Source organism: Gallus gallus, chromosome 3 (genome assembly GCF_016699485.2).
Source record: "Gallus gallus isolate bGalGal1 chromosome 3, bGalGal1.mat.broiler.GRCg7b, whole genome shotgun sequence".
Lineage (NCBI taxonomy): Eukaryota > Metazoa > Chordata > Aves > Galliformes > Phasianidae > Gallus > Gallus gallus.
Genome location: NC_052534.1, coordinates 89542515 through 89566999, shown reverse-complemented (window position 1 = coordinate 89566999; position 24485 = coordinate 89542515). Strand labels below are relative to the sequence as shown.

Here is a 24485-nt window from a genome sequence, read left to right as displayed (position 1 = left end):
CACTGCTCATTTCAAGCAGAAGTTATTATCTTATTTACTTGATTTTTTTAAAACTTAATTAAACGGCCATTAAAGAAAATAATGGATCTAGAATAAATACAGAATATACTGTTAGATTAAAAATGATCAATATCTATTTTCCTTCTAGATAAGAAAGTTACTGATTCTAAAGAGGTAAATGGTTATAAATATATTTGTATGTATATATAATTTTACATGTATAACTCTGAATATGTAGTAGCATGCATGAAATACCTTCTTTTGAGAGATACTATGAGGAAAAAGCATTTACCAGTAAGAAAGAGGAAAATCAGGAGAGCAAAAAAAGAAGCTAGCTACCAAAAAAAAAAAAAAAAAAAAAAAGCAATGCAGACACCAAAATGTTTCAGAATATCTAAGATGCAATTAAAAAGAATGATAACTTTGGAAACTGTTAACTTGGCATTCTAATAACAGACTGACGTTAAGAATTAGATCAATTCTGTGAAAGATTGAATGAAAACTTGCACACTCCCCACAGCTTTCTTCTTCGTCTTTGGGAAAAAAAAAAAACAATAGATATCAAGAATATATTAAATACAAGCGATGTCCTGAGTAATAAACAACCTTTCAAACTACCTTATTGGGTGAGATTTGTGTTTGATCTTTATGGAGGAAAAAACCCACAAAATCTTAAGTCTTCAGAGCATTCATTGCTTAGCTATGGAGCTGATTCCACCCTGTATGTGCAAGGCTTGTGTAAATGTCAGCCTTCTTTGTCCATTGTAGTAGCTGTGTAAGAATATTAAAAATGCATTCACATCAGATCAAGGGTGCAACTCCAAAACAATCCCTGGTCATTTCCACCTCCTGTGCTGTTGTTAGCATCATAGTGAAATCTCAGAGCAGGTAAACTCTGTTCTTTTTGAATGAAACTAAGCAGGGAGGTGTTTTCCAGACAGATTAAAATTAGAAATAGTCCACAGTAAAAATTCTGACAATTCATTTAGTATGAACCCGGGGCCCTCAGCACTAACTGTTTTGCACTACAAAGCTGCTTTTGTTGCACCACACTACCAATGCTAATATAAACACAGCCTAATTTATTCCCTGAGGACAACTGGAGGCAATACTTGGATCATGCCCTATCCCCCTTTCTCTTATCTTCCCACCCTCTGAGATTATGCTGGGGCTCTTGCAGACTCAAGTTTCTCCAAGATCTCCATGTGAACTCAGGAGGGGTAATATACTCTATGGTGTTTTCTCAGATTTAATTAAAATTAAACATTTAACTCATATCCTAGAAACTTTTGAATTTTGACTGAAGAAATAAATTACACTTTCCCTCTTCTAGAGTTGCATTTTGTTGTCAGGTATTTATAGTAATAAACAAAAGACAATAACACTTGCTTAGAAGAGCTACCTCTGCAGAGAAACTAAAAACCCTGCATAAAAGAAATTCTCTACTCGGTGAGTCTATGAAGTCTATGACAAGAGGTTCTGTGCCTCCCAGAACAGAATGCCACAAGAGAATAGTAATGATTTTTATGAAGTTCTGAGAAAATTTAAATTTTATATTTCCATGGCTTATATTTCATACATGTTCTGTTATTTTCTTCTCCTCATTTTAATAGTAAATTTGAAATAAGAACTCATTAGGAGTTTTTTTGTTTTTCTCCTGTTTTTCTCCTCGGGCACAAATAAGAGCTTCTGCTATAATGAATTGGTCTCCATTTTCACCTTTGACAGCAACCATAGCCACCTACACACTGTTCTTGCTCTGAAGCTTCTGTTTACATATCACTTCAATTCTGAATGCTTTATGATGGTGCACGGGTGAGATTTTTGCTTATGGATATTTCAAAAAGATTAATAAACAAATTATGTTTCAGTGTCGACTTACTTAAATGACTAAACTCTTCACTCAGCTCAAAATATTTTCTTTTGTCATAATGATGAAGATTACCACCTACAGGGAAGAGGAGGAAAATCGTGCTGGGAAACCTCATTGTACTTACCTGTCATCCAGAAAGGAAGGGAATGATCATGCTAATAGGCACTTTCTTTCTTTGAAAGGCATACCAAACTCAAATGCATGATTTTTACTATTTAATTCATAAATTAATTGTATTGTTTTAGGCTGCTCTCTTTTTTCTCAGTGTCACAGATTGAAGAAGTGAAATGCCAGAAATAGAAGCATCTTCACCATCCCCCCCTTCTCAAGGTGGGAGCCTGCCTCATTGCTCTCTTTCTGGGCACAAGCATCAGCTGAATTATTATACAGTTATTAAACCTTATTTCTTTAATACAGGAGTTAATATTGTGGGAATCAAGTGTTTCTGCATTAGAACAAGATCAGAATTTTTATTTCATGGTCTCCACTGCCATAGTTCTTTTCAGGGGTCTTTCTACTTAACTGGGGGGGGCGGGAGGAAGGGTGAAGTCTCTGAGAGTTTTCATCACCTATTCTCTAGATGAACCTTCCCCAGGAATGCATGCTCAGTATATAGGTGAAGTGGTGAAGTAATTTACAGTCAAAGATTAGGTGAATGAACTAGGTTATAGGTACAAAGACTGCAGGCTGTCCAGCCTTCTGAAATAACTCTGAGCCTTACTGATATTTGATGCTGGACAGACAAGACCCAATTAATAAAGAATTTAAGGAGGAGAACTTAATTTGCAATATACATGTATAGCTAGCAACAATTTATGTCTAGTCGGTGTAAACATATATATAATATTTTGTCATACACACTGCAAGAATATCCTGCATGAGAGTGATAAAACCAGCAAACAAGTCATGACATGCCCAAGGAAGCACCTGAAGAGGCATCAGGAAGGCCCGGCAATCCCCACGCCCCCCCCAAATTCGGTGCTCTTTGTTTAACAAAGGAAGCAGCCTTTGGACAGAATGGAAGAAACCTTGGAGAGAATCACCATATCAACATAAGGAAAGTACTAAGACATCTTGGAAACAGCAGGATGGCAACTGACTGGCACAAGATAGCAAATGAATCAACAAATATAAATCTTTGTAATAACCAAATAATACACAATAAACAAATGTAATAACCAAATGCAATAAACAAATGCAAATCTTTGATAACATTATGAACCTGGTGTACCCAGCCAATAGGAAAACAAGGGAGGGTGGAAGATGAGGTACAAAAGCTGTACTATTGCATCCATAGGTGAATTCCTGTTTGTGGGATGCCTGCTGTTGCAATTGCTAATAAAATCTACTTTTATCAGAGATATCATCCTGACAAAATTATTTGGATATTTCCAACACTATATCTCTGGAATCGAATGAAAGGCACAAAGAGAAGATATTTGAGACTGGAAATGTTTGTGAAGTGTACCTACATTAACCCCTTAGAAAATGTACACCTGGTTATCAGCAAGAGACTGTTCCACATTGTTATCTTCTAGAGACCAAAATTGTATATTGTTTTACAGTTTCAACAGTGATTAAACTCTGTAAACACAAACATGTAGAGAGCTCTTAAACTGGGCAAGACTTGAATTTTATTTTACAAAGTCTGATGGCAATTGATAAAAAAACTCAAAACATGTAGATGAATTAGATATTATTTCAGCTCTAAATCAGCACAGTCTATTACATTACATGGAAGGTAATTGAAAATGAACTCCAATAATGAAAGGTGACCCAGAATATGATTCAGAACAAGTTAAAAAATTTTAATTTTGGAGTTGTTTTATTTGATCAAAGTCCGATTTCTTTGAGTTAATAATTTGATAATGAATAATCTGAAATAGCATTTGGGATTTCTCCATTACATATAGCCTGTCAAAATAAGAACTTGTAGTGATTTTTGAGAAATGCTTTCATGCAGAAAGGTTATTATACTGATGCAATGAAATGTGTCAAAATAACAAGGAAGACTTGCAAAATTATGTACGTCATCTCCTTAAACACTACACCAGACATTCGAGTGGAAACAGTGCATTGCTCCTTGGAATATGTCCAACATTGTAAAAATAAAATTTTCCAGAAAGCAGTATAATAATTTTGGATACTGACTTGTTTTTAAATATGAATATACTGCAATTCAGCCACAGGACAAAAAACACTAACATTGCATCTAATCAAGGATAACAAAAATAGTTAACAGTTTCCCTTGGTATCACAGTAAACAAGCAGAGAATCGTACTTATTATAAAGTCATGAGATTCCCTAATGGTAACTGAAAATTTTACTTTCTTAATTGTGTTCTTTAATCATTCTTCTGGAAGCTGACCAATTTTTTTTTTTTTTTTTTTTTTTTTTTTTTTTAATCAGAAAGACAATACTTCCTCTTGATAAGTGTGAAGGCACAATTAACTGAAAAGGTGGTTGGCCATATTCATTCAAACTATTTTGTTGTAGTTCACTTCTTGCTTCAAAGGATTAAGTCTGGATACAAAGATTATCTACCTGTCTAGTGTGCTGTTATATAGCTTATCACTGTTAAGCTCAGCTTTATCCCCTTCCCCCTACATTTCTAGTTTAAAGCCCTGCCAAACAGCTCTGCTAACTGCTGCACAAAAAAACATTACATCTGAGGTGTATCTCATCAGAAACCAGCAGGCCTCATGATTGAGAAATCAAAAATTCTTCTAGTGATACCAGCCTTGGAGCCACCCACATGTTGGTTTGTCTGTTCCTGGACAGGATGACCTTACAGGTCTTTTCTATCTTTAATGATTCTATGTCACTGATTCTTTAACCAATCATCTTAAAACCCTGAAGTCCTCTTTGATTGCCCTTGGAATTTTCTTTCTACTTCATCACTGCTGACATGATTAAAAAAAAAAAATAATAACGCTTAATAAGCAGAGGTCAATACAAGGCTAATGAGTTTTCCAGTAACATCTCTTACCTGGGCCTCAGGGAGACAACATATTTTCCTATGAGGTGGATCTGCTTGGCACACTGGGCTCTCTGTTCCCCTCAGAAGGGAGTCACCAGTGACGATAACCCTTCTGTTTTCCTTGATGAAGGTAGTTGTGATACAGGCCATAAGCTGACTAGCCCTAGGTGATCCCTACAACCCAGGTGGACCATCATCCACATCATAATTTACCTTAATGGTAAGTTCTAAAGCCTCATACCTGTGAATAAGGGCACCTGGGAAGGTGAGGAGAGGCAGGAAGAGAAGGCATTTGCTGCATATCTGAGATAAAACCGGTTTTCATATCTCTCTGTCTCTTAGGTTCCCTCCTTGTGCCTGGTTCTCCCTCCTCAAACTCCCTGATGCTCCTCAGCCTGCCCATCTGTTCCTGAATCTCTGTCCCCAGGTTGAGCAGTTCTTTTACCCAAGTGTACTTCCCACAGGTGTGCTCACTGCTGCCACTAAACACTGACAGAAAACTTGGTCATAGTCTGCAGCCCGAGACTTGGGTGGCCACGTGTTCCCTCAGAAGCTCTATCTGGTTAGCTATGACACCTCCTGCAGCACGGAGGCTGCAGAAGACTTTGCTCCTTGTGAGTGATTATAACAAATGTAAGATCTGTGCATCTTAATGCACATGTGATGATTTCGTCTTCCATTTACTGTTCTCCCCAGTGTCTCTTTACTTGTAATATGAAGCTCCTACTTAGTAATACATCATGGTGGGTTAATTAAATGAAATGCTGACAGTAATTTATTATATGAATACCAGGAGGCTTCTATTTGCAGCGATGTCAGTAGATCTAGTATCACTAAAAAAGACTGAAAAGAATCTTAAAATATTCAGAAAATACTAATACACTCAAAAAAAAAACCTGATCTTTTCTATATGCATACTTGACTATATAGTCTGTGAATTTCTTGTGAATTTCCCATTATTTACTTACAGATGGTCATCTGGCACTTTCTCAGAATCAGCTGTACACAGGAAAAGATCAGTGAGCATCATGCACAAGATATTTTGACCATCTGCACCTCAAGGCAAAGTAAACGAACATACTACTGAGAAGTAACCCAGGACCATACGTGCATAAATTAATCTGTAACACTTGTCTCCTTGTGCAGTAAGTGTGAGCTGTGCCAGGACTACACAAATAATTTCTACAGAATCTATGGTAAATCTGAGGGACAGCATTATTTGATGGGACTGCAGTAAAAAATATTTAAGTAGTACTATTTATAAAAGTATAAGGAAGTTTTGAGATTATGACATGAAATATATTTTTTTTATTTTGGAGAAAAAGAAACAGGACTACCATGTTCCATCCTAATGAAGAATCTATTCACGTTTTATTGCAAGAAAGGCCACTGATCTATATTGCAAGAGTTGTAAAGTATTTGAGATTCTGAGCCATAGCTTCCTGACAATTCCAGGAATCTCAGCTGTCTTTAACTGAAACCAATGGAAAGTAGCACACTTAAGATGCATCTAAAATAATATTTTAAATACCAAACAAGATGTAAAGGTATTTTTGACAAGAAAAGGCTGTGCAGAATGTACATATGCATACACTGTAGCAATTTCATTTATTCAACCATGCTAAATTAGTAGTGTATTACAATCCTCCATAAAATCCTATTAATGTAAAAAAAAAAAATCAAACTGCTATAAGCTCAAATGTTTTAGCAGCACAGGATGAGCAGTGATATGACTAAGTCAGACATATGTCATCTTTTCATCAATGCACTTTCTAGAAAAAATTAATAATTTAAAAAGAATTGCAGTTAGAATTATGTTAGCTTGATATAATCTGTCATTCCTCCTCAAAATAATCCTTTTCTACATCTGTGGTGAAAGTCTGACATAGAAACGTAAGGCAGAAACACTATACATAAGAGGCGGTACTGAGAGAAAAATCAAGAAGCAAAAAGAAATGGCAATAACTTTTTCAGGAACATCCTAGAAATAAAAAATAACATCATGACATGTTTTCTACTAGTCTGACTTGCAGTGGCACCAATAACTGTGCATATTTAAGTATGGCAAAAAAAAGTGTTTTAATACTTTTTAAAAAAACAAAAATGCATTAAAAAAACCCCATGCTTACATTAGATATCCCCAGTCAGAAAAATACTGTACTGAACTACGAATCCTTGCTGAAAAAGACCATAGAACTTTAAGATCTTATTGACACTATAGCTGAAAACCAGAGACATTGCATCTACAAATACTATCACGGAACACTGAAAGCAGCAAGTGTTAAGTGCTGTAAGAAACAAACACACAGCCTGGAGAATAAATTGAAACAATAAGAAACAGAATTATGCTTACAACATACTGAAAACACTACACTAACAGAAAGTAAAATATAATAGCAACAGAACAGTAAGACCTCAGAAGAAAACTCCAAAGAAACTGTTTCTAAGAAGTTGAGAAACTGCATAATGATAAAGTTTTATTTGCAAATATTACAGCTCTAATAAATGGCTTTCTAGGATACTAAGCAGCAGCTACCACAGTGGCACACAGAGGAAACAAATAAAATGTAAGGAAGGAAAAATCAACTCTTCAAAATAAGCAGAGCATTAAAAGACATGCTTTTGAACAGGAAAAGAATGAAACAACTTAAAATTGTGTTAGAAAAATATCTAGCTAATAATGATTTTGACATGGTTGGTTAAAAACCTGTAATCATAAGACCATCCTCGCAGGAAATAAAAAATCAATTTTCAATTAACAATAACCAGCAACAATATGTCACATTTGTAAAATGTAGTGAGTTAATTTTAAAATATTTATAAAAATATGTCAGCACATGATGTTTTACTTTTTTTGTGCAAGTACACCTCAAGTACATTACATTCTTCGCACTGCATTAAATGTAATATTAACAGGAAATACTGTATCTTGTAAAATGCTATCATAGAATCGCTAAGGTTGGAAAAGACCCACAGGATCATCCAGTCCAACCATTCACTCATCACCACTTGTTCTCACTAAACCATGTCCCTCAACACAACATCCAAACTAACTAGAAAAAAAGATGAATTCATTTCTAGAGTAACCTAAAACTAATTTTAAATACACAATCAAATGTCACAAACTGTCTACATTCTTGGAAAAGAGTGAAATGTGAAGTATGGACACTAAGCATTTTTGTAAGTATTTTCAAGTCTAAAGGGCAAAATAGTAGGCTCCTCAGTTTAAGTTCTACACTTAAGTTAAGTGTATTGAAGATCAAGACTTCAATACACGGTTCAGTTTTCAGGAGGTCTGTCATTAATAACTCCAACAAAAGTCAGGGATTAAAATCTGTACAGCTTCTTCCCCAAAAAAAAAAATAAATTCCATTTGAGTCAAATTAACTATGAAGTAAAAGCACTTTCCTTCCTATGTTTTATCCTAAGGGACATATGCTAACTTTAGACTTAGTTTTTTGGGGATAGAAATCTCAGTACCAGATTTGACACGTATTGATAAAGGTGATGTAGAGGTCATGTGAAAGAAACTGTGTCTTCAGCATGTCTGATTTTAAGACATCACATTCACAGCCATCATGGTTCTAAAGCCAATAAATGTACGAGCTGAATAAAGTGAAGAAAAATCTCTTTCTGTTTCACTGCTATACATACCCAAGACTAATAACAGACACCTCATCCCCTATTACCCATCATAATTGATAAAGTTTGACATTAAAAGTCTTGAAGCTTCACATATTGTTTCACACTGTCGTAATAATCAACTTCTCCATTATCTTTTTACCAGCTTCCACAAAGCTAGATTGAATTGTGTGGACTTCTTTCTCAGTGAAAGCATCAAACTTGCAATCAAAGGGTCTGTGTCAGGCTGGAGGCCAGTCACAAGCAGTGACCCTCAGGAGTCAGTCTCGGGACTGGTGCTCTTCAATATATTCATCAATGACTTAGATAACGGCATTGAGTGCACCCTCAGCAAGTTTGCAGATGACACCAAGCTGAGCAGTGCAGTCGATACGATGGAGGGAAGGGAAGCCATTCAGAGAGACCTGGACAGGCTGGAGAAGTGGGCCCATGAGAACCTAATAAGGTTCAATAAGACCAAGTGCAAGGTGCTGCACTTGGCTCGGGGCAAGCCCAGGTATTATACAGACTGGAGGAAGATCTCCTTGAGAGCAGCCCTGCAGAGAAGGACTTGGGCGTCCCGGTAGATGAGAAACTGGACATGAGCCAGCAGCGTGCGCTTGCAGCCTGGAAGTCCAACTGTGTTCTGGGCTGCATTAAAAAAGAAATGGCCAGCAGGGAGAGGGAGGTGATTGTGCCCCTCTACTCAGCTCTTGTCCATCTGGAGTACTGTGTCCAGGCCTGGGGCCCCCAGTACAGGAAGGATGTGGAGCTCTTGGAGCAGGTCCAGAGGACCACTAAGATGATCAGAGGACTGGAGCACCTCTCCTCCAAGGAAAGGTTGAGGGAACTGAGATTGTTTAGTTTGGAGAAGAGAAGGCTTCGAGAAGACCTCACGGTGGCCTTCCAGTACTTGAAGGGAGCATATAACAGGAAGAGGAGCAGCTGTTTACAAGGGTGGATAGTGATAGGACAAGGGGGAATGGTTTTAAACTGGGATGGGGAGGCTTAGGTTGGATATTAGGAAGAAGTTTTTCACTCAGAGGGTGGTGACACACTGGAACAGGTTGCCCAAGGAGGTGTGGATGCCCCATCACTGGAGGCATTCAAGGCCAGGCAGGATGTGGCTCTGGGCAGCTTGTTCTAGTGGTTGGCGACCCTGCACATAGCAGGGGGGTTGAAGCTCGATGAGCATTGTGGTCCTTTTCAACCCAGGCCATTCTATGATTGAAATCTTTTATTCATTCCTCTTCATTTCAAATGTATTGCTCACATCACAACAAGAATTATCACTCAGGTGTACTTTTCCTATACCAACCAATAAACTACCAACCTGTCCACAGAATACTTCTTTAGAGTGCCTTTTCAAGCCTATCAAATAGAGCAACAAATTTATCCAGACCAATCTTATTGAGCTCTATCCTACTAAAACCATAAATCCATTGAAAAACGTTTTACAGAATGAATAGAACATGCACAAAATAACAAACTTTAGCCTACTATGCACCTAATACACAAGTCTGAGCCTCCACAGAAAATTTATATAACGTACAGCTTAATAAATACTTCTGCACTGTACCATTTTTTGTATTATTACAGTAAAAATCTCTTGCACTCAGCAAGGAGATTACAGTCTTCATTTTATCATTAATATGAAAACTGCTAATTAGAATTCTCGAAAAAATCAAGGAAAAAATTAAAATAATACATTAATGAAAAAGTACCTTAAAGATTTATTTATTCAGATCTAAGACTCAATTTTCTTGGCACTAATTTCACACATTTTCTTTTAATGCACAACAAGATCGTCTCTCAAAATACACTGCATTTCACAGAAGAGACTACATCGTATTGAAAATAAATTGGAATTGATGTATGCCAGATATTTTTTATTTTAAATGGTTATCAATACTGAAAAATGCCAAGTGACTTAACACTTCAACTTTTAAATCATTAAATCGTAGACATAGTTAATTCACAGTCACTTATAATTGCCACACTAAAAAATACAGTAGTTCAGTTTGCCTCTCTTGCTAGTTTTCTCCTTAGAGAGAAGCCCATCTGCAGCTAAATGGCTCACGTAAGAGTTTTATATATTATGAAAAACAGGTGAAAGTATATCTTGGTACATTCCAGTGTAATAATAATTTTAAATTAAAATATTACTATTATTTTATGCACAATTATTTATATCTTATCTTCAGAACTTATTCTTGGAAAAAAGTGGCTTGAAAAAAGAAATTAGGCACATGAGTAAAATGGTTGACAACACTAGACAATGTAATAAGACTTATGTCTACTCTATGATTAGACTGAATGACAAGTATCAAGAAACAACTTGAAAAAAATCTTCAATTGATTCATTTAGAAATATGCGATTTTGAATGTGTCACTGTAGCTGTGACTTATTATTCCAAGTGAACATTTTCACAGATATTAATGAATTTTTTTTCCCTACAGTCTAACATATATTAGTATTTCTAGTCTGATTATTTGCAAGTTGATGAATACATACAGTCAGACGTGTTCACAGATTTGTTTCCAAATACATATGAAATAATTTTAACACATTCAAAAATCTAGAGTTTAAATGTAGGCAGAGAAAAAGCATACCTTTTCTGGATCTACTGTTGTAATGACCCACACACAGTGTGCATTGTCTTCATATTGAACTGGATAATTTGGTGATGTAATAATTCCACTTGGTCCACGCAAATTAGAACCACATGTTCTAGCTGAAATGACAAACAGCAAATAAGATTATTTTTGACAAGTTGCTCTATTTAAGCCAAACTTCATGAAATTGTTATATCATTAATTAAAACTCGATGCAAAATAATTACTAAACTGAAATATTATATATGAAAATGTTCAGTCCCGTCAAAAAAAAAAAAAAAAAAAAAAATTAGAGGAATTTACATTTCTTTGGTCCCAGTTTAGGTAAATAGACCTCAATTAACATATAAGTATTCTGTTTAGAGTGAACCAAACAGCGAGTATTGAACTGCTCTCAGTGGCTGGGGGGAGTCTTTTGTGTACAACAGCGTATTTTTGCTAAAGTACCAGTACGTGCTCTCCTTTGTGAGTTCTCTGCAGTTGCATGAAGCCTAGACAGCGTGTGGATCTATATAACGCTATATCCTTACCCCAACTTGAACTTTTGTGGTGTCTTAGCTCTTTACAGTAGAGGAAACAAAATTAAAAAGAAATATAAAATGGTTTTGGGCCTTTTGTAAAGCATGATATAAACCACCATACTTCCTTACAGTCATATTCATCAAAATAATTATGAAAATAAACTTCATGAATTAAATTACTTCTCAAACAGCATTAAGGCTAGATTTTCTAAAATACTAAAATATTTTGAGAAGCTCAAATATCACAAGTTATTTAAAAAATACTCACATTTCCATTGAAGTCAGAGTTACATAACCCAGAGCACTTCAAAATTCAACTATCTTCTTTTTGGCACTACAGTACTTTGGTAACATGCTACAGCACAAAATCTCTAATGCTTCGTTAGATACTGTATATCTTCAAATACCTGAACTAACTTACCCGTACTAACTTTTGAAGTAATTTAGACTACATTCCTTAAAAAACAAAAAACAAACAAACAAAAAAGTCATTCTTTTTCCTCAGTACTGGATAAACATATTATCTGAATCCTAGCATTTCAGAAAATTTTACTTTTCATCTTTCTCTGAGTCTGCCTCCATTAAGAAAAAAGGTATTTCCTTACCTCATTGATGGGAGAAATTAAGAGCCGGATCTAATATGACATTGGAAGTGTAACTGGTATAAATACAAAATAACAAAACTAAAGGAAAAAATTACTTTCAGATTTTCTATTCTCCCATCACAATCTTGTACCAGCACTTGATCCCACAGACTTCAAAAATTAACTATAGCCTACATCTAGTCTGAAACTGCTGTGACTCTGTGTCACAGAAATAGAAAATTGTGATATATAATAATAGAAAAATATTATATATGTGATATATAATAATAGAAAAAACACATGGAAAACTGCTGTTTTCTATGAAAAAGTCTGACTATCATATAGGACAGAGTCTGTTGTAGAACTCTATTAAGAATTTCACTTTCAATTCAGACATATCATAAGGAAATTTTCCATAACAATTTAAGTAAAGGTTAAAAACAAAACCTAAAAACCTCATCCACGTAGGAAACTCTACGAATTCTATCATTGAGTATTACTAAGCAGTTTGTTGTGCTTTGTGTAGGAAGTAAAAACAACAAAAAGCTAATCATGTTTAAATATTTGTAGCAATTGGACAGATCAACACAATGGGAAAGGTGTTACAACAAAGGTGTAATAACAGAAAGACCAGCATAATAGAAAGGTGCTACAAAGGAAGGGAAAAAGATTTCTCACCTGTATCAGAACTTTCTAGGTTCACAGGGAAAGCTTCACCAAGGAGGGATCTCCAGGAAGAGATCCTTCCCCAGTGGCAGTCATGTCTAAGAAAGGTGCAACCAGGCTCCACCTCTTATAGTCGCACAGGTGAATTGCCTAGGTTCTTTCCCCAGGCACTCAATCAGTGGCTCAGGCCATGACTCAACACTACCCATACAGTATCCTACTACGTATTACCTGTTAGGTAGTTAGTTAGTATCACTCTAGCTAACATACAATTAGCACTGATCAATTTAATTTTAATTTATCCTGCACAAAGTACAGTAGAAACTAACTCAGAGGTGCAATTTGGAATCAATATACCTTCAAACATAGTTTGTATTGTCTCTTCCCCAGACTAGATAGAAAACATCTCCCTTTATTACCTTCCTCTTATTTGAACTTACGGAGTAAAATAAAATAAAATAAAATAAGGTTGGGGGTAGGAAGAGGAGGATTGAAGAAAAAAAAAAAGGAAAAAAGGAAGTCAAACAAGAAATCAAGAACTACAGTTTTTAATGCACGTCTGCTTGGGAAACGGAGTTACTATAAAACATTACAGAAAAATTGTAGAGAACCTTATGCATCAGACAATACAAGAATAAATTACTGGTAGCTCTCTGTACAATTTAACATGGGAACACTTACATCAGCACCATTTGGTTCCTGAGGATATTAGCAAGCCTAAATTGCTGTGATTAGCCTCACCTGGGGGCCTGCCACTGTACCTTGCTTTGTGCCTGGGAATTCATTTTAAGATGGGCTTGGATTACGTCTCTGGTTGAGAAATACCTTAAAGAGTATGAGCCTGCAGTTCCACTACAACCACACCTATGTCTGTTGACAGACTTTGTTGCTCTTGACTCCTGACCACAAGCCCTCTACCTGACCTTTCCTTGGCTCAGCCCTCAGAAGGTGTTTGGGGCAGGTTCTTAGGCTGCCATGGTGTTCCTTGTTCTGTTCCTGTCTGGGCTGGTTGGATAGGCTCTGGTCTTGCCTGGCTGCCCCTGGAAGCTTCTGCTCATCCTTGGCCATCAAGGAGTCATAGGCCATCTCTAGCTGTTCAATGGCAATTACAGTCCTTACATAGCTACTGTTTGGTGTAAATAATGGAGGTACTTGTCAATGATAATACAGTTCCTATGATTTCTGGGTGGTGAATTTTTTTAGCCAGCAATCCAGGGTAAATATTTCAGGCTGAAAGTTATTAAGGTCACAATAGTTCCATTTAGCTTATCAGCTATTCTGTCCTGAGTTCATGATAAGTTGCAAAAAGCAGTAAAGTTCTTTTTACTGTGAATTTTATTATTAAATGCTTGGTGTAAGCATCAGGAATACAAGCATCTTTGAAGTCATCAGGGAGACTGGGAATAATACAGACTGCAAATAAAACTATCTTTCACATCTCACTATCCACAAATGTGTACCAGGTGCAGTGTTGTAATCCTGAACCAGAATTATACATCGCTCAGGGTAAGCAAAGTTATTCTGTTTAGAAAACGTAGATGTGACTCACAGAGACAGTCTAATATGACATGAAGGCAGCTGTGAAATTTTAGCTCCCAGTTTGGATGTATGTTTGAGAAAAGTATATTGTTTTCTGGACTGAGTTTTTAATGGAGGTATAGGACTAATGTATTCTATTTTGTTAGCGGTTTACTAGAGGGAGTAAAGCATAATAGAGATATTTGCAGATAACAAATTGGAAGTAGCAGCAAACACAAGTAAGAACGTACAGATAATTCAAAAGCAAATAGACCCTTTCTGCTGAGTGTTACTTTTGCCCTGCATAAATTACTTCAGCTCATTTCTACAGTGTACTAGCAAGCAGGAACAAATTTGGGAGAGAAAAAAAAAAAACAACAACACAAGAATAAACAATGGAATTGCACAGATGCATTATTCTACATTAGCATGAAAAAAAGTACTAAGTGAATATATTTTTTCATTTATGTATAACTGAATAAGATTGAAATGCACAGGCATGTATGAACCAAGCTACAGATAGACTAAGCTCAAGAGGAACCTGGCATATCATTTTTCTAAATCAAACATTCAGAACTGTAGAAAGACTATGAAAAAAATAATTTACAGACAGATGAAGTAGATCTTGTTTTGAGATAAGTCATATCAAACATCTGCAGAGATTATTTTATCTTTTGTAGCAGAATCATAAGGCAATCCCCATTTGAAGGTGGACCAAGGAATGATGAGCCTTATCAGAACTCCTATCTGGTGGACGCTTTGCTGTTGCTGTTGCTAATGTGTTTGCCTGCTTGCTTGCCTACAATTACATGTGTTTAATGTGACTGATATTACAGTTTTTTCATTGTTGAACAAGAAGTTCCGGGCAACTCTACTCACTCCTCAGTCTCTCTGTCATGTGCTGGCCTGATAACTGTCATTCAGCATAAGATTTTATGAAGTACAAGAAGTACTACTTCATAGCCATAAATAAAATATATCAAACATTTTGTATGGGGTTTTTTGTTTGTTTGTATGTTTTGTTTTTGTTTTTTATTAGTGGTGTCAGTTATCTCTAAATTGTCCAGTGTTGAGAACATAAAACAAGCAAATTACCAGGGTTAGAACTTTCCTTAATGTGTACGTTCCAAATATGTGATCCAAGTTAATGTTTCTACTCAGAAACAGGAAAAGTTACATGCAAACAAAAATAATTGTTATTATTCCTAATTATCTCTTTTCTGGATTATTTTGACAGCATTTTCATCTTTTTCTCCTGTTTAATTACAGACAGTAAATAGGAAAAAAGAACCACACAACTAGAAAAACAAACAAAAAGCCTCCCCCACTAACAGAAGAGTGAGGGTGTGGAGAACATGGAAGTCGGAAAAAAAAAAAAAAAAAAAGAGAGAAGAGAATTTACAAAAAAGGTAGACTTTTTTAGTATCTGGGACCAAAAGGAAAACAAAATGATTGTGAGGTTCTCATATTCAGGACTTCAATTAGAAAATTGTAACCTAAACCTAGCTGATTAAACTGAACTAGATCTACTTAAAATGTCTTATATGACAAAAAGAAGATAAAAAGAAATATAATTTTGTATATATTGGATATATTATATATATGTGTGTAGTTCTATATATATATACACACAATTTCTGCTTTCTTTCAAACATCATTCCATTGCATTTCTAAACAGAAATGATGAATTACCCTTCCAAACTTCAGGAAAAATTCCCAAGAACAGTTCGTACCTCGGCAAATTGGCCTGTGGTCACTCCAGGCAGCCAGTGTATCTGTCACTCTCTGACAAGTGATGCTCTTAGAACCTTGTAGCACATAGTTATCTTCACAGGAAAACTGCACACTTGCACCCACCCTAAGAGAAAAATGGGAGGCAAAAGGAAAGAATTACAATGTATTTTAAATAACACAAAATAAATAAATAAATAAATTACAGCTTTTCTAGGTCCAAACAAAGAATCTAGGGTGGGAAATTTCACTTCATCATTTCTACCTACATAAAAAGATATCCTAAACTATTCGGAACAAGTATACCATCTTCACTTTGTCTGCTATTTTAAGAAATAATGCCAGGAATATAATACAATTGTGATATTAATTTTCATGCTTTTATTAATGACTTCAAAGTAAGCATCAAAAATATGTAATCAGTGTTCTTTCAGATAAGATTTATTCCATGAATAATTTCAACTTCACATTCTCTGAAATCCTAAGTAGTTAAATAGAGGAATTTGTCAACATGTACTACAAATAAATATTTTTTTCATTCAGTTCCTTATTTTGCTGAAATGTCCTGCTAAAAACTGCAAAATGCTAACTTTTACTAGGATTGTGGTACTGCTGCCACACTTGCAACTTTGAAATATCATAACATTTTTCTACGGAATTTTTTTCTGAAGAACGCTGACCAACATTTATGTAGAGTTTATAAACTATATCCAGTTGCTGTGTGTCAGAGAGCTTTCCAAAAGAGAACTGAAATTTCTGCTTTCATTAATTTCTTTCTGCCTCAAAGCATTTCAATTATTTCTGACATTCTTTGTTTCCAAACCTAAATAACCAATTCTGCTGCTAGCTTTCTTGCTCTTGAAAATTCTCACTTGTTAATTGTGAATCAAGATGTCTTGATAAAACAGATTTCTCACTCTGGTCTTTCTACATCACTGAGTCCTACACACCAGGGGATTACAGGATGGCAATCAGAAAATTCAGCAGCTAAAATTGTATTATGGGGAAAAGTTAATATAATCTCATTCACTAGGATTCAGCCTGTTTCCACCCCTCAAGAACAACTATTCTGTTTTCTAGAAGATGCTCCAAAGACAAATTTTATGCCTTGTTATGAAGTGCTGCTATACTTCCTTCACAGAACTTTAATTGGATCTTTCTTTTTATTTATATCTTAAAATTTGAATGATATGCTACAAATCTAGGAAAACTTTAAAAAACATTTTTCTTAATATTTGATGCTTGACCTACATGTCGAAAAAAAAATCAAAGGCGGGGAGCATATTGACTTCTTCCTTCAGTAGTTAATGGAAAATGCACTATATAAATACTTAATTTTACATAGTCTGCTGTCCTTCAGAACATTCTAAAAACCCTTGAAAAAAAAAAAAAGATATTCCAAATACATACCTTAAATTAATAAGCATAAGGATACGCATGCATTAGTAAGAAATATAAGGAAACACAAAAAGTTTCCTTATATTCTTATATTCCTTTACTAGTTTCATATATACACTTCTGATGACTCCGTTTTACTATTTATAGAGCATGTATATATTTATTTTCTCTGATATCTGGAAATATGAAAATGTCATATTTTTTACACAGTGGATATCATCTTTTGAAATGTTTGAGCACAAGCCAAGTGACGCAAAATAAAACATGCTGACTGAAGCGTATTAAAAATAACCAAAAAATCGAGTCAAATCATCAATTTAAAGAGCATGGTAGAAACATAAAGTACTCAAAAGCCTCTCAGTGTTAGAGTCAAAGTGGAGAGAAACTTGAATGCCAGCTATACAAATTAACAAGTACAATTTTTGCATGTTCTTTTAAAAAAACTAATTAAAATTTAGATAGGTTATAGAAGAGCAGTCATGGGTTTTACTAAAATGACAGATAGTTCTGCACAGGATTCATCTTTGAAGACACTATTTGTTAAACCTTTAATTAAGGTTTATTAATTATTAATTATTATATTAAGGTTTATTAATTATAATAATAAAATTATTGTTAAGCTGCTTTAATATCAGCTCAGACACAACCTTTTAGAAGCATCTATTGTAATAAATCAGGTTTATGATTATAATGATTTTTCTGAAAGCAGATAATTCCAGAAACATGAAAAAGTAATCAAATTGGTATCGAAAAAATATTCTGAAAATTCTAAATACAGCAGAATGGAGGTTGAGACAGTCAGATTATAACCCATATAAAGAATGAAAGATACTGTAAACTTGCATCCATGTGTGAAATGCATTTAAAACAATTTCATGAAGGCATTAGATTAAGATTTTTATTCTACTTAGTATGTTATCCTGATAGTTTAGGGCTTGAATAATAAAATGTATATATTGTTTAAACATTATTGTATAATATATAAAATGCAGATATCCAGATCAAGACACATAATTTTAGATATTTGAAAGAACAGTTGATAAAGAGGAATGCATTTTCATATGTTCTAGTTTCAACTTATGTCTACGGCTTGGATTCTCCTGACAAGAAAGAACAATAGCTCCTTTTGGTGTCTCTACTCGCCTCCTAAAAAACGGAAGAAAAAAAATCATTGCTTTTTACTCTCCACAGTGTTTTGTTTCCCTGCATTGGAGATATGCAAGCAACATCATTATTTTTCCATAAATCTGGAAGAGATAAACTTTTCATTTCTGAGAACAAAAAATGAAATTCCATCAAAATTATCTATTTGAACACCAATGTATGTAGACAAATACACTTTAAAATAGATGATGTCTTTTAAATTAGTGTTAAAAACTTAGTTTATAGTACATGAAAAAACATTTGTATAATTAGCTTTCAGATAACAAGTAAGATGTAGAAGCAAAACAGAATTTATTGTTTCAGATAATATTCAGAATTGGAGGTCTAAAAAACATGAAAAAATAGTAAATTGTCAAATTACATTAACTTTTTATTAATCACACATTGTATTTGTAGAGTTACATTATATCATACTATTACCTTTATGTTACTTTTTGCATACTTTATATATTCAATTGTCCTAATAAAAGAACAAGATACATTGGTTGAAATGAAAGTATTATCAGAGGCTGAATGGAGTGAAGGAAGAAGGGGAATAGCCTTGCTCTGTCAGCTCAGTAAGCAATGCCCTTAAGTAGACTCCAGCCATTTAAGATACTGTTAACTCACATTCATTCATCAGAAATTGTTGTCAAAATACTGTTATGTATGTTTGTTGGGGTTCTTTGATATTAGATGGCCTCAGACATCTTAAAATATACTTTGTGCTTTAAGGTTCTTTGGGGCTTTCCTTTTTTAATATTATGTTTAATATTAATGAATATTAATTGTTAAGCTCTTTTATGATGTTTGGATGTTTGCACCTGTTTCACCAAAATAAATCTACATCCCTTTCTCTTCCAAGCTACAGACTACAGCCTAGAAAAGAAAATAAGTTAACTGTCTTTCCTATCCTATTGCATCTTATCAGTGCAGTTAGACCTGCCAGATTGCATGTGCAGTTGTTGCTTAATGATGGTAGGACACAGGCTTGGACCATAAATAGATGAGAGTCTCCTCAGTTTAAACTGCGTCATAAACACATACAATCTGCACAAGATTCAAAGATATTCATGGAATTAATCAGGTTGAAAGAGGCCTCTGGTGAGCATCCACTCAAAAGACATACACTCTTGGCAAGTTTAGTTAGGACAGTATGCTCAGGGCCTTGTTCACCTCAGCTCTGAATGCCTCCCTGGATGGAAATTCTACAAACTGTCTGGGTAATTTCCTTCAGTGTTTGACCACTGACATAACAATTGCTTTATCTAGAAGGAATTTCCCATGTTCCAACTTGTGTCTATTGCCTCTGATCCTGTCACTGTGTACCTCTGAGAAGAATCCAGCTTTCTCTTCCTTATGCCCTCATGAAAAGTAGCTTGTAGACAGCAATGAGATTTTTCAGTTTCTGTGAGTGAGCAAAACCAGCTCTGTGAGCCACCTGCTGCGTCATGTGCTCAGGTTTCCTCACCCTCCTGACCTGCTGAAATCATTCTTAGGTCTATAGTTAATGGAGTGGGAATTCACCTCCAGTGCAAATTAATTTTGTATTAAACATTTAGACTAGTGGGTTACTTATCTTTATCTTTGCTTTTTTCTCTCCACTTGTAACAGTGATCCTACATGCTGATTTCTATTCTTTCAACTAAGTACTTTATTTAGAGGATTTCAGAAGAATTGTAAAATTGTAATTTGAATTGTATTTGAAAATGTACACTTTACATATTGAGGAGAGCACTGAGGCAGAGGAGATAAAGTAATACATACCTGGTACAGATACTAAAGCAAAATATTCTCCAAAATAACTGTATATATGCAAGTTTTGCTCAGCTTAATATGCACAAACATCACAACACATCTTGAGAAAGAGTTGTATTTTAGTATCTCATTTTTACCTAGTCATCTACCAACTAATGTTTCCCTCCTCAATACACCAAGCATTAGTCAATATGAAGGTAAAACTTACATATGTTTTAGTAAAACAGCGGACATTTGGAGAGGAAATGAATACTATGTCTTTTTAGCATACAGTTTCCTTTGTAGCAACTGTATGCGCCAATCTGAATCATAATATACAAAACAGTTATATAGTAAATATTTTTCTGGACAGCTTCTTCTCTAGTATATTTATTTAAAAGCTTATTTCAGTTCATTATTTGTTAAAAATCATTTAGCCAGGGTCAAGTTGGTAGTGAAATTATGACTGCACATAACTAATTCTCTCTGTATTCTAGTTGTTCATGACCTCTCAGTTTCATTTGAGGGTAAACAGAGAAAAATCTAGGGAAGGGTAGTTAGAAATACATTTAAAAATTATTCTTCACCTTTCCATTATGCTATTTCTTTGAAGAGCAATATGTCTAATTGACTTTGTTTTCTGCAGTTACAAAGACATTTGCAAAATTCCTTCTAATTCCTATAACGTTTTTCTTTCCATTTCTTCTGAGTAATTTATAAATCTGTGCAAGAGCTGGAGGTTCAATTGGCTTGCTTGAGGGTTAAAATCTTTTTATCTTTTCCCGCCAAAAAATGAAAAAGAAACCTTTCTCTTCCCTCCACAGTAGTCCATTTCACTCCAACTTTTTTGTTTTTAGATGAATGTAACAGCAAAAAAAGACAAACAAAATGTATCGGACACAATATTTGCCATGTTTCTCAAGATTTCCAATATCTTTAAACAGTGGGAAAACAAACAATTATCTTGCCACATTCTTTTTATGTTGTGCAGAGAGTTCTGTCTTTTCATATATAGAAAAGAATATCAGGATCCAAAATTTATTATTTTAAACAAACAACAGGGAAAAAAAAAGTGAAAACAATCAAGACCTGCAATGGACTGGAACTATTTTGACAAAGACTCAATACATCAAAAAATTGGGAAAATGCATATCTGTGGTTGCATACTCTGTAGCTATGAATACCTTCCTCTAGGTCATATATAAAACTAAATGTGCCTACCTGAAGTCAGAGCCCACTCTTTTCCCATTTTCAGGAATCCCAGGATCAGGACATGTATCAGATGCAACTGCATCCCCCCCCTGCGTCACTGAAAAGTGAAGAAAAAAGATTATTCATGTAGATTAAAAGATGACTCTTCACTTTTCCCACTTTTCCCATATATTAATTTCTATGGCCACATGCATATTCCTATTTTCTTTCCAGGAACAGTTTCAATTTTGACTGAAAGAAGCCCCATAGAATTGATTTATTGGGTATACTGTTTATTTTATTCAGTTACGACGAAAAAAAAAAAAGCCAAAAAAACACCACCAACAAACATGTTTTACTTCTGAGAAATAATAAGTGACTGATTTTCTGGAGCTGGTCATTGTTTTATGGATACCCTAACACCCATGGCATTTCTCAGAGAGGAAAAACAACATTTGTGAAGTCATTTTCTGAAAAACTTGCAATGTACCACTGTGTGATTGCAGTCAGAAAAAAAATTAAGAAAGACTAGAAATATACAAAAGCTAAGGTCCAAACTGTAACAAACAAATATTTTGAAGATGATATAATTTATTTCAAAAATGTACAGAAAACTCCAAAAACCAATTAATTTGTAACCAGCTGAATATCCATACATGCAAATGAGCTTTAAAATCCTTTTGGACTTTTAAGTTCTTAAAAAAAAAGAGAAGATGGCCTATACTCTTCCATTCCCTGTTCCCCATTGTTTCTCCCTCCAGGTTGTCAGATATTTAATATTAGGCACACAGTACTCTCAAAGCTAAAAAAAATATTTTTTTCATAATTTGTAAAAGGTATTTAAGGAATATGCAGAATTAGAAGTAATTAATCTTAATAGGGTAAAAAAGTAATTTAGCACAACACTGAATGTACAGAATACATAGAAAACCTGAATACACTTATGCTTTCATACGTGATCATGCACACATATATACGCATATGTGTGCTTACACATTGCTACATACACACTCCTATCTTTCTGTTTCCCCCATGGAAGAAAAGAGCTAGTAGAAATCTGAGAACTGCATTTGCATCTTAAAAGATTTTTGAGAAAATTTAAGGACAGGGCAGAATGTTCTTCCTAAATAAAATTAAACAAACAAACAAACAAACGAACAACAGTAAGAACAACAAAACAGTTGAAATATTTTAGTTTCATAAAATAAACTGTACAAACTTGAATGGATTACAGATGAAAGGTGATGAGAGATTAGACATAAAATGTGTCTGGTTCTCCTACACAGTGACATACTTTCAAATTGAATACAATGGCAGAAAGAATAGTCACAAGCATGATATGTACTATCAAATGGTAATAAAATCTTCAGCAGCATCAGGGACCATTAATTTATATGAAATCCAAAGTTTTGCAAGAGATTAAAATTTCTAAAAAAAAAAAAAAAAAAAAAAAAAAAGATGCATTGCAGTACTATAAAAATATAACTACAGCCAAAGCTGTTATAATTACCAAAACACTTGATTTGACCTTCTACTTAAAGAAACTGCAACAATTAATGTTTTAACATTTAGTTATGCTGTTTTTCTTTTTATTTTGGCACATAAAATATTTTAAAAGCTGAGAAAAGCAACCATTCATTTGTCCACACTTTTTAACAACAGTAATTGTGTTGTATATAGTTCCAGAAATCTTTCTTTATGCTAGGTGATGAAAGATTATGATAATCAGAAAATGAGTTTTCAGACAAAATTAGAAACTTATTTTACATGAAAAAAATGTTTCCTGATAAATAAATTTTAAAAATGCATTAAAAAATACAGTTCAGTTGAAAAACAAACAAAACAAACAAACAAACAAAAAACCCCTACAGATTTGCCATCTTGAAAGCACTCCAGACTGAGAGCCTAATCTTGCTAGTTTCCCTAATATAAGGTGGATTAACAGATTTTTTTTGTGTGTTTATAGGGTTGTCAAAACAAATTTCTTCTATCTAGTAAACATGCATTTTAATCTGAGAATTTAATTTTGTAGTTTCTCAGGAAGTGTCAGCTTTGAAATGCTGTTACAGTCAAAAAACAATCTTGCTAAGTAAGCAGCCTACTTGAACACTTATGTACTTCAAAATAAATAAACTTCACACTACCAATTCTTTCATTTTCTAGGAAAATAAACAAACAACAAAACAACAATACAAGTATTTACAACTTTTTGGCACAGAAATGTAGCTGTGTTAGTGAAAGTGCAGTTCAACTTGGAATACAAAATCACCAAAAAGTGAAAATTAGCCATTTGATACAGTTATTGAACATACCAACTTCTCTAGACTTGAGCCTTATAATAACAGCTGTAATACAAGGTAGAGAACACTGCATTTCCTATAATGTTTTAAATACAAAAACATTGTAGCGCAGTGCAGATATATATACAAATTACATAAGTATTTTGCTTTGGACACCAGGAAATGTTGACTGAAACTTTATTCATAGCATTTCTGATCCCCCCAGATGGAAATTCATCTGTGCAAATTTTTTCTCTCAGCTACTCTTTTCCCCTGTCAGTACATTCACACATCACTATCGCACTACCATTTGAACAGAGAAATGCTTCTTGAAACAGAGCAGGTGTCATATGTCTGGAACTCAGCACATCTTCCTAGATGTTTGCAGTCCTCAGTAAACATAGCCTAAGTTTTACCTTCTGCTTTCCCCAATGAACTGTCAAGTGTTTTTTAGCAGATGGTGGTGGTTGCATGACATGCTGTCATAACAAAATAAATCAAATTCCCTGTAAAACAAGCTTGTCTGATTTTATCTTTCCATGTGGGGGAAAAAAAAATATATCACAAATTAATGAAATCATTAAGTAATTTCAGAGTGTTAACTGGTGTTCAGAAACACCAGGGTCT

At 34.5% G+C, this 24485-nt stretch overlaps 1 protein-coding gene across 2 annotated transcripts in view; it reads right to left on the bottom strand.

Moving 5' to 3' along the window:
- CSMD1 (CUB and Sushi multiple domains 1) overlaps nt 1–24485 on the bottom strand; it is a 1033500-nt gene that overhangs the window by 290442 nt on the left and 718573 nt on the right. For both annotated transcript variants that reach the window (XM_015284920.4, XM_015284921.4), the window contains exons 8-10: nt 21610–21697; nt 16113–16237; nt 11088–11209 (exon numbers count right to left, since the gene is read on the bottom strand). In XM_015284920.4, coding sequence (XP_015140406.2) covers nt 11088–11209; nt 16113–16237; nt 21610–21697 — 335 coding nt within the window. The remainder of the gene's footprint in view (nt 1–11087; nt 11210–16112; nt 16238–21609; nt 21698–24485) is intronic.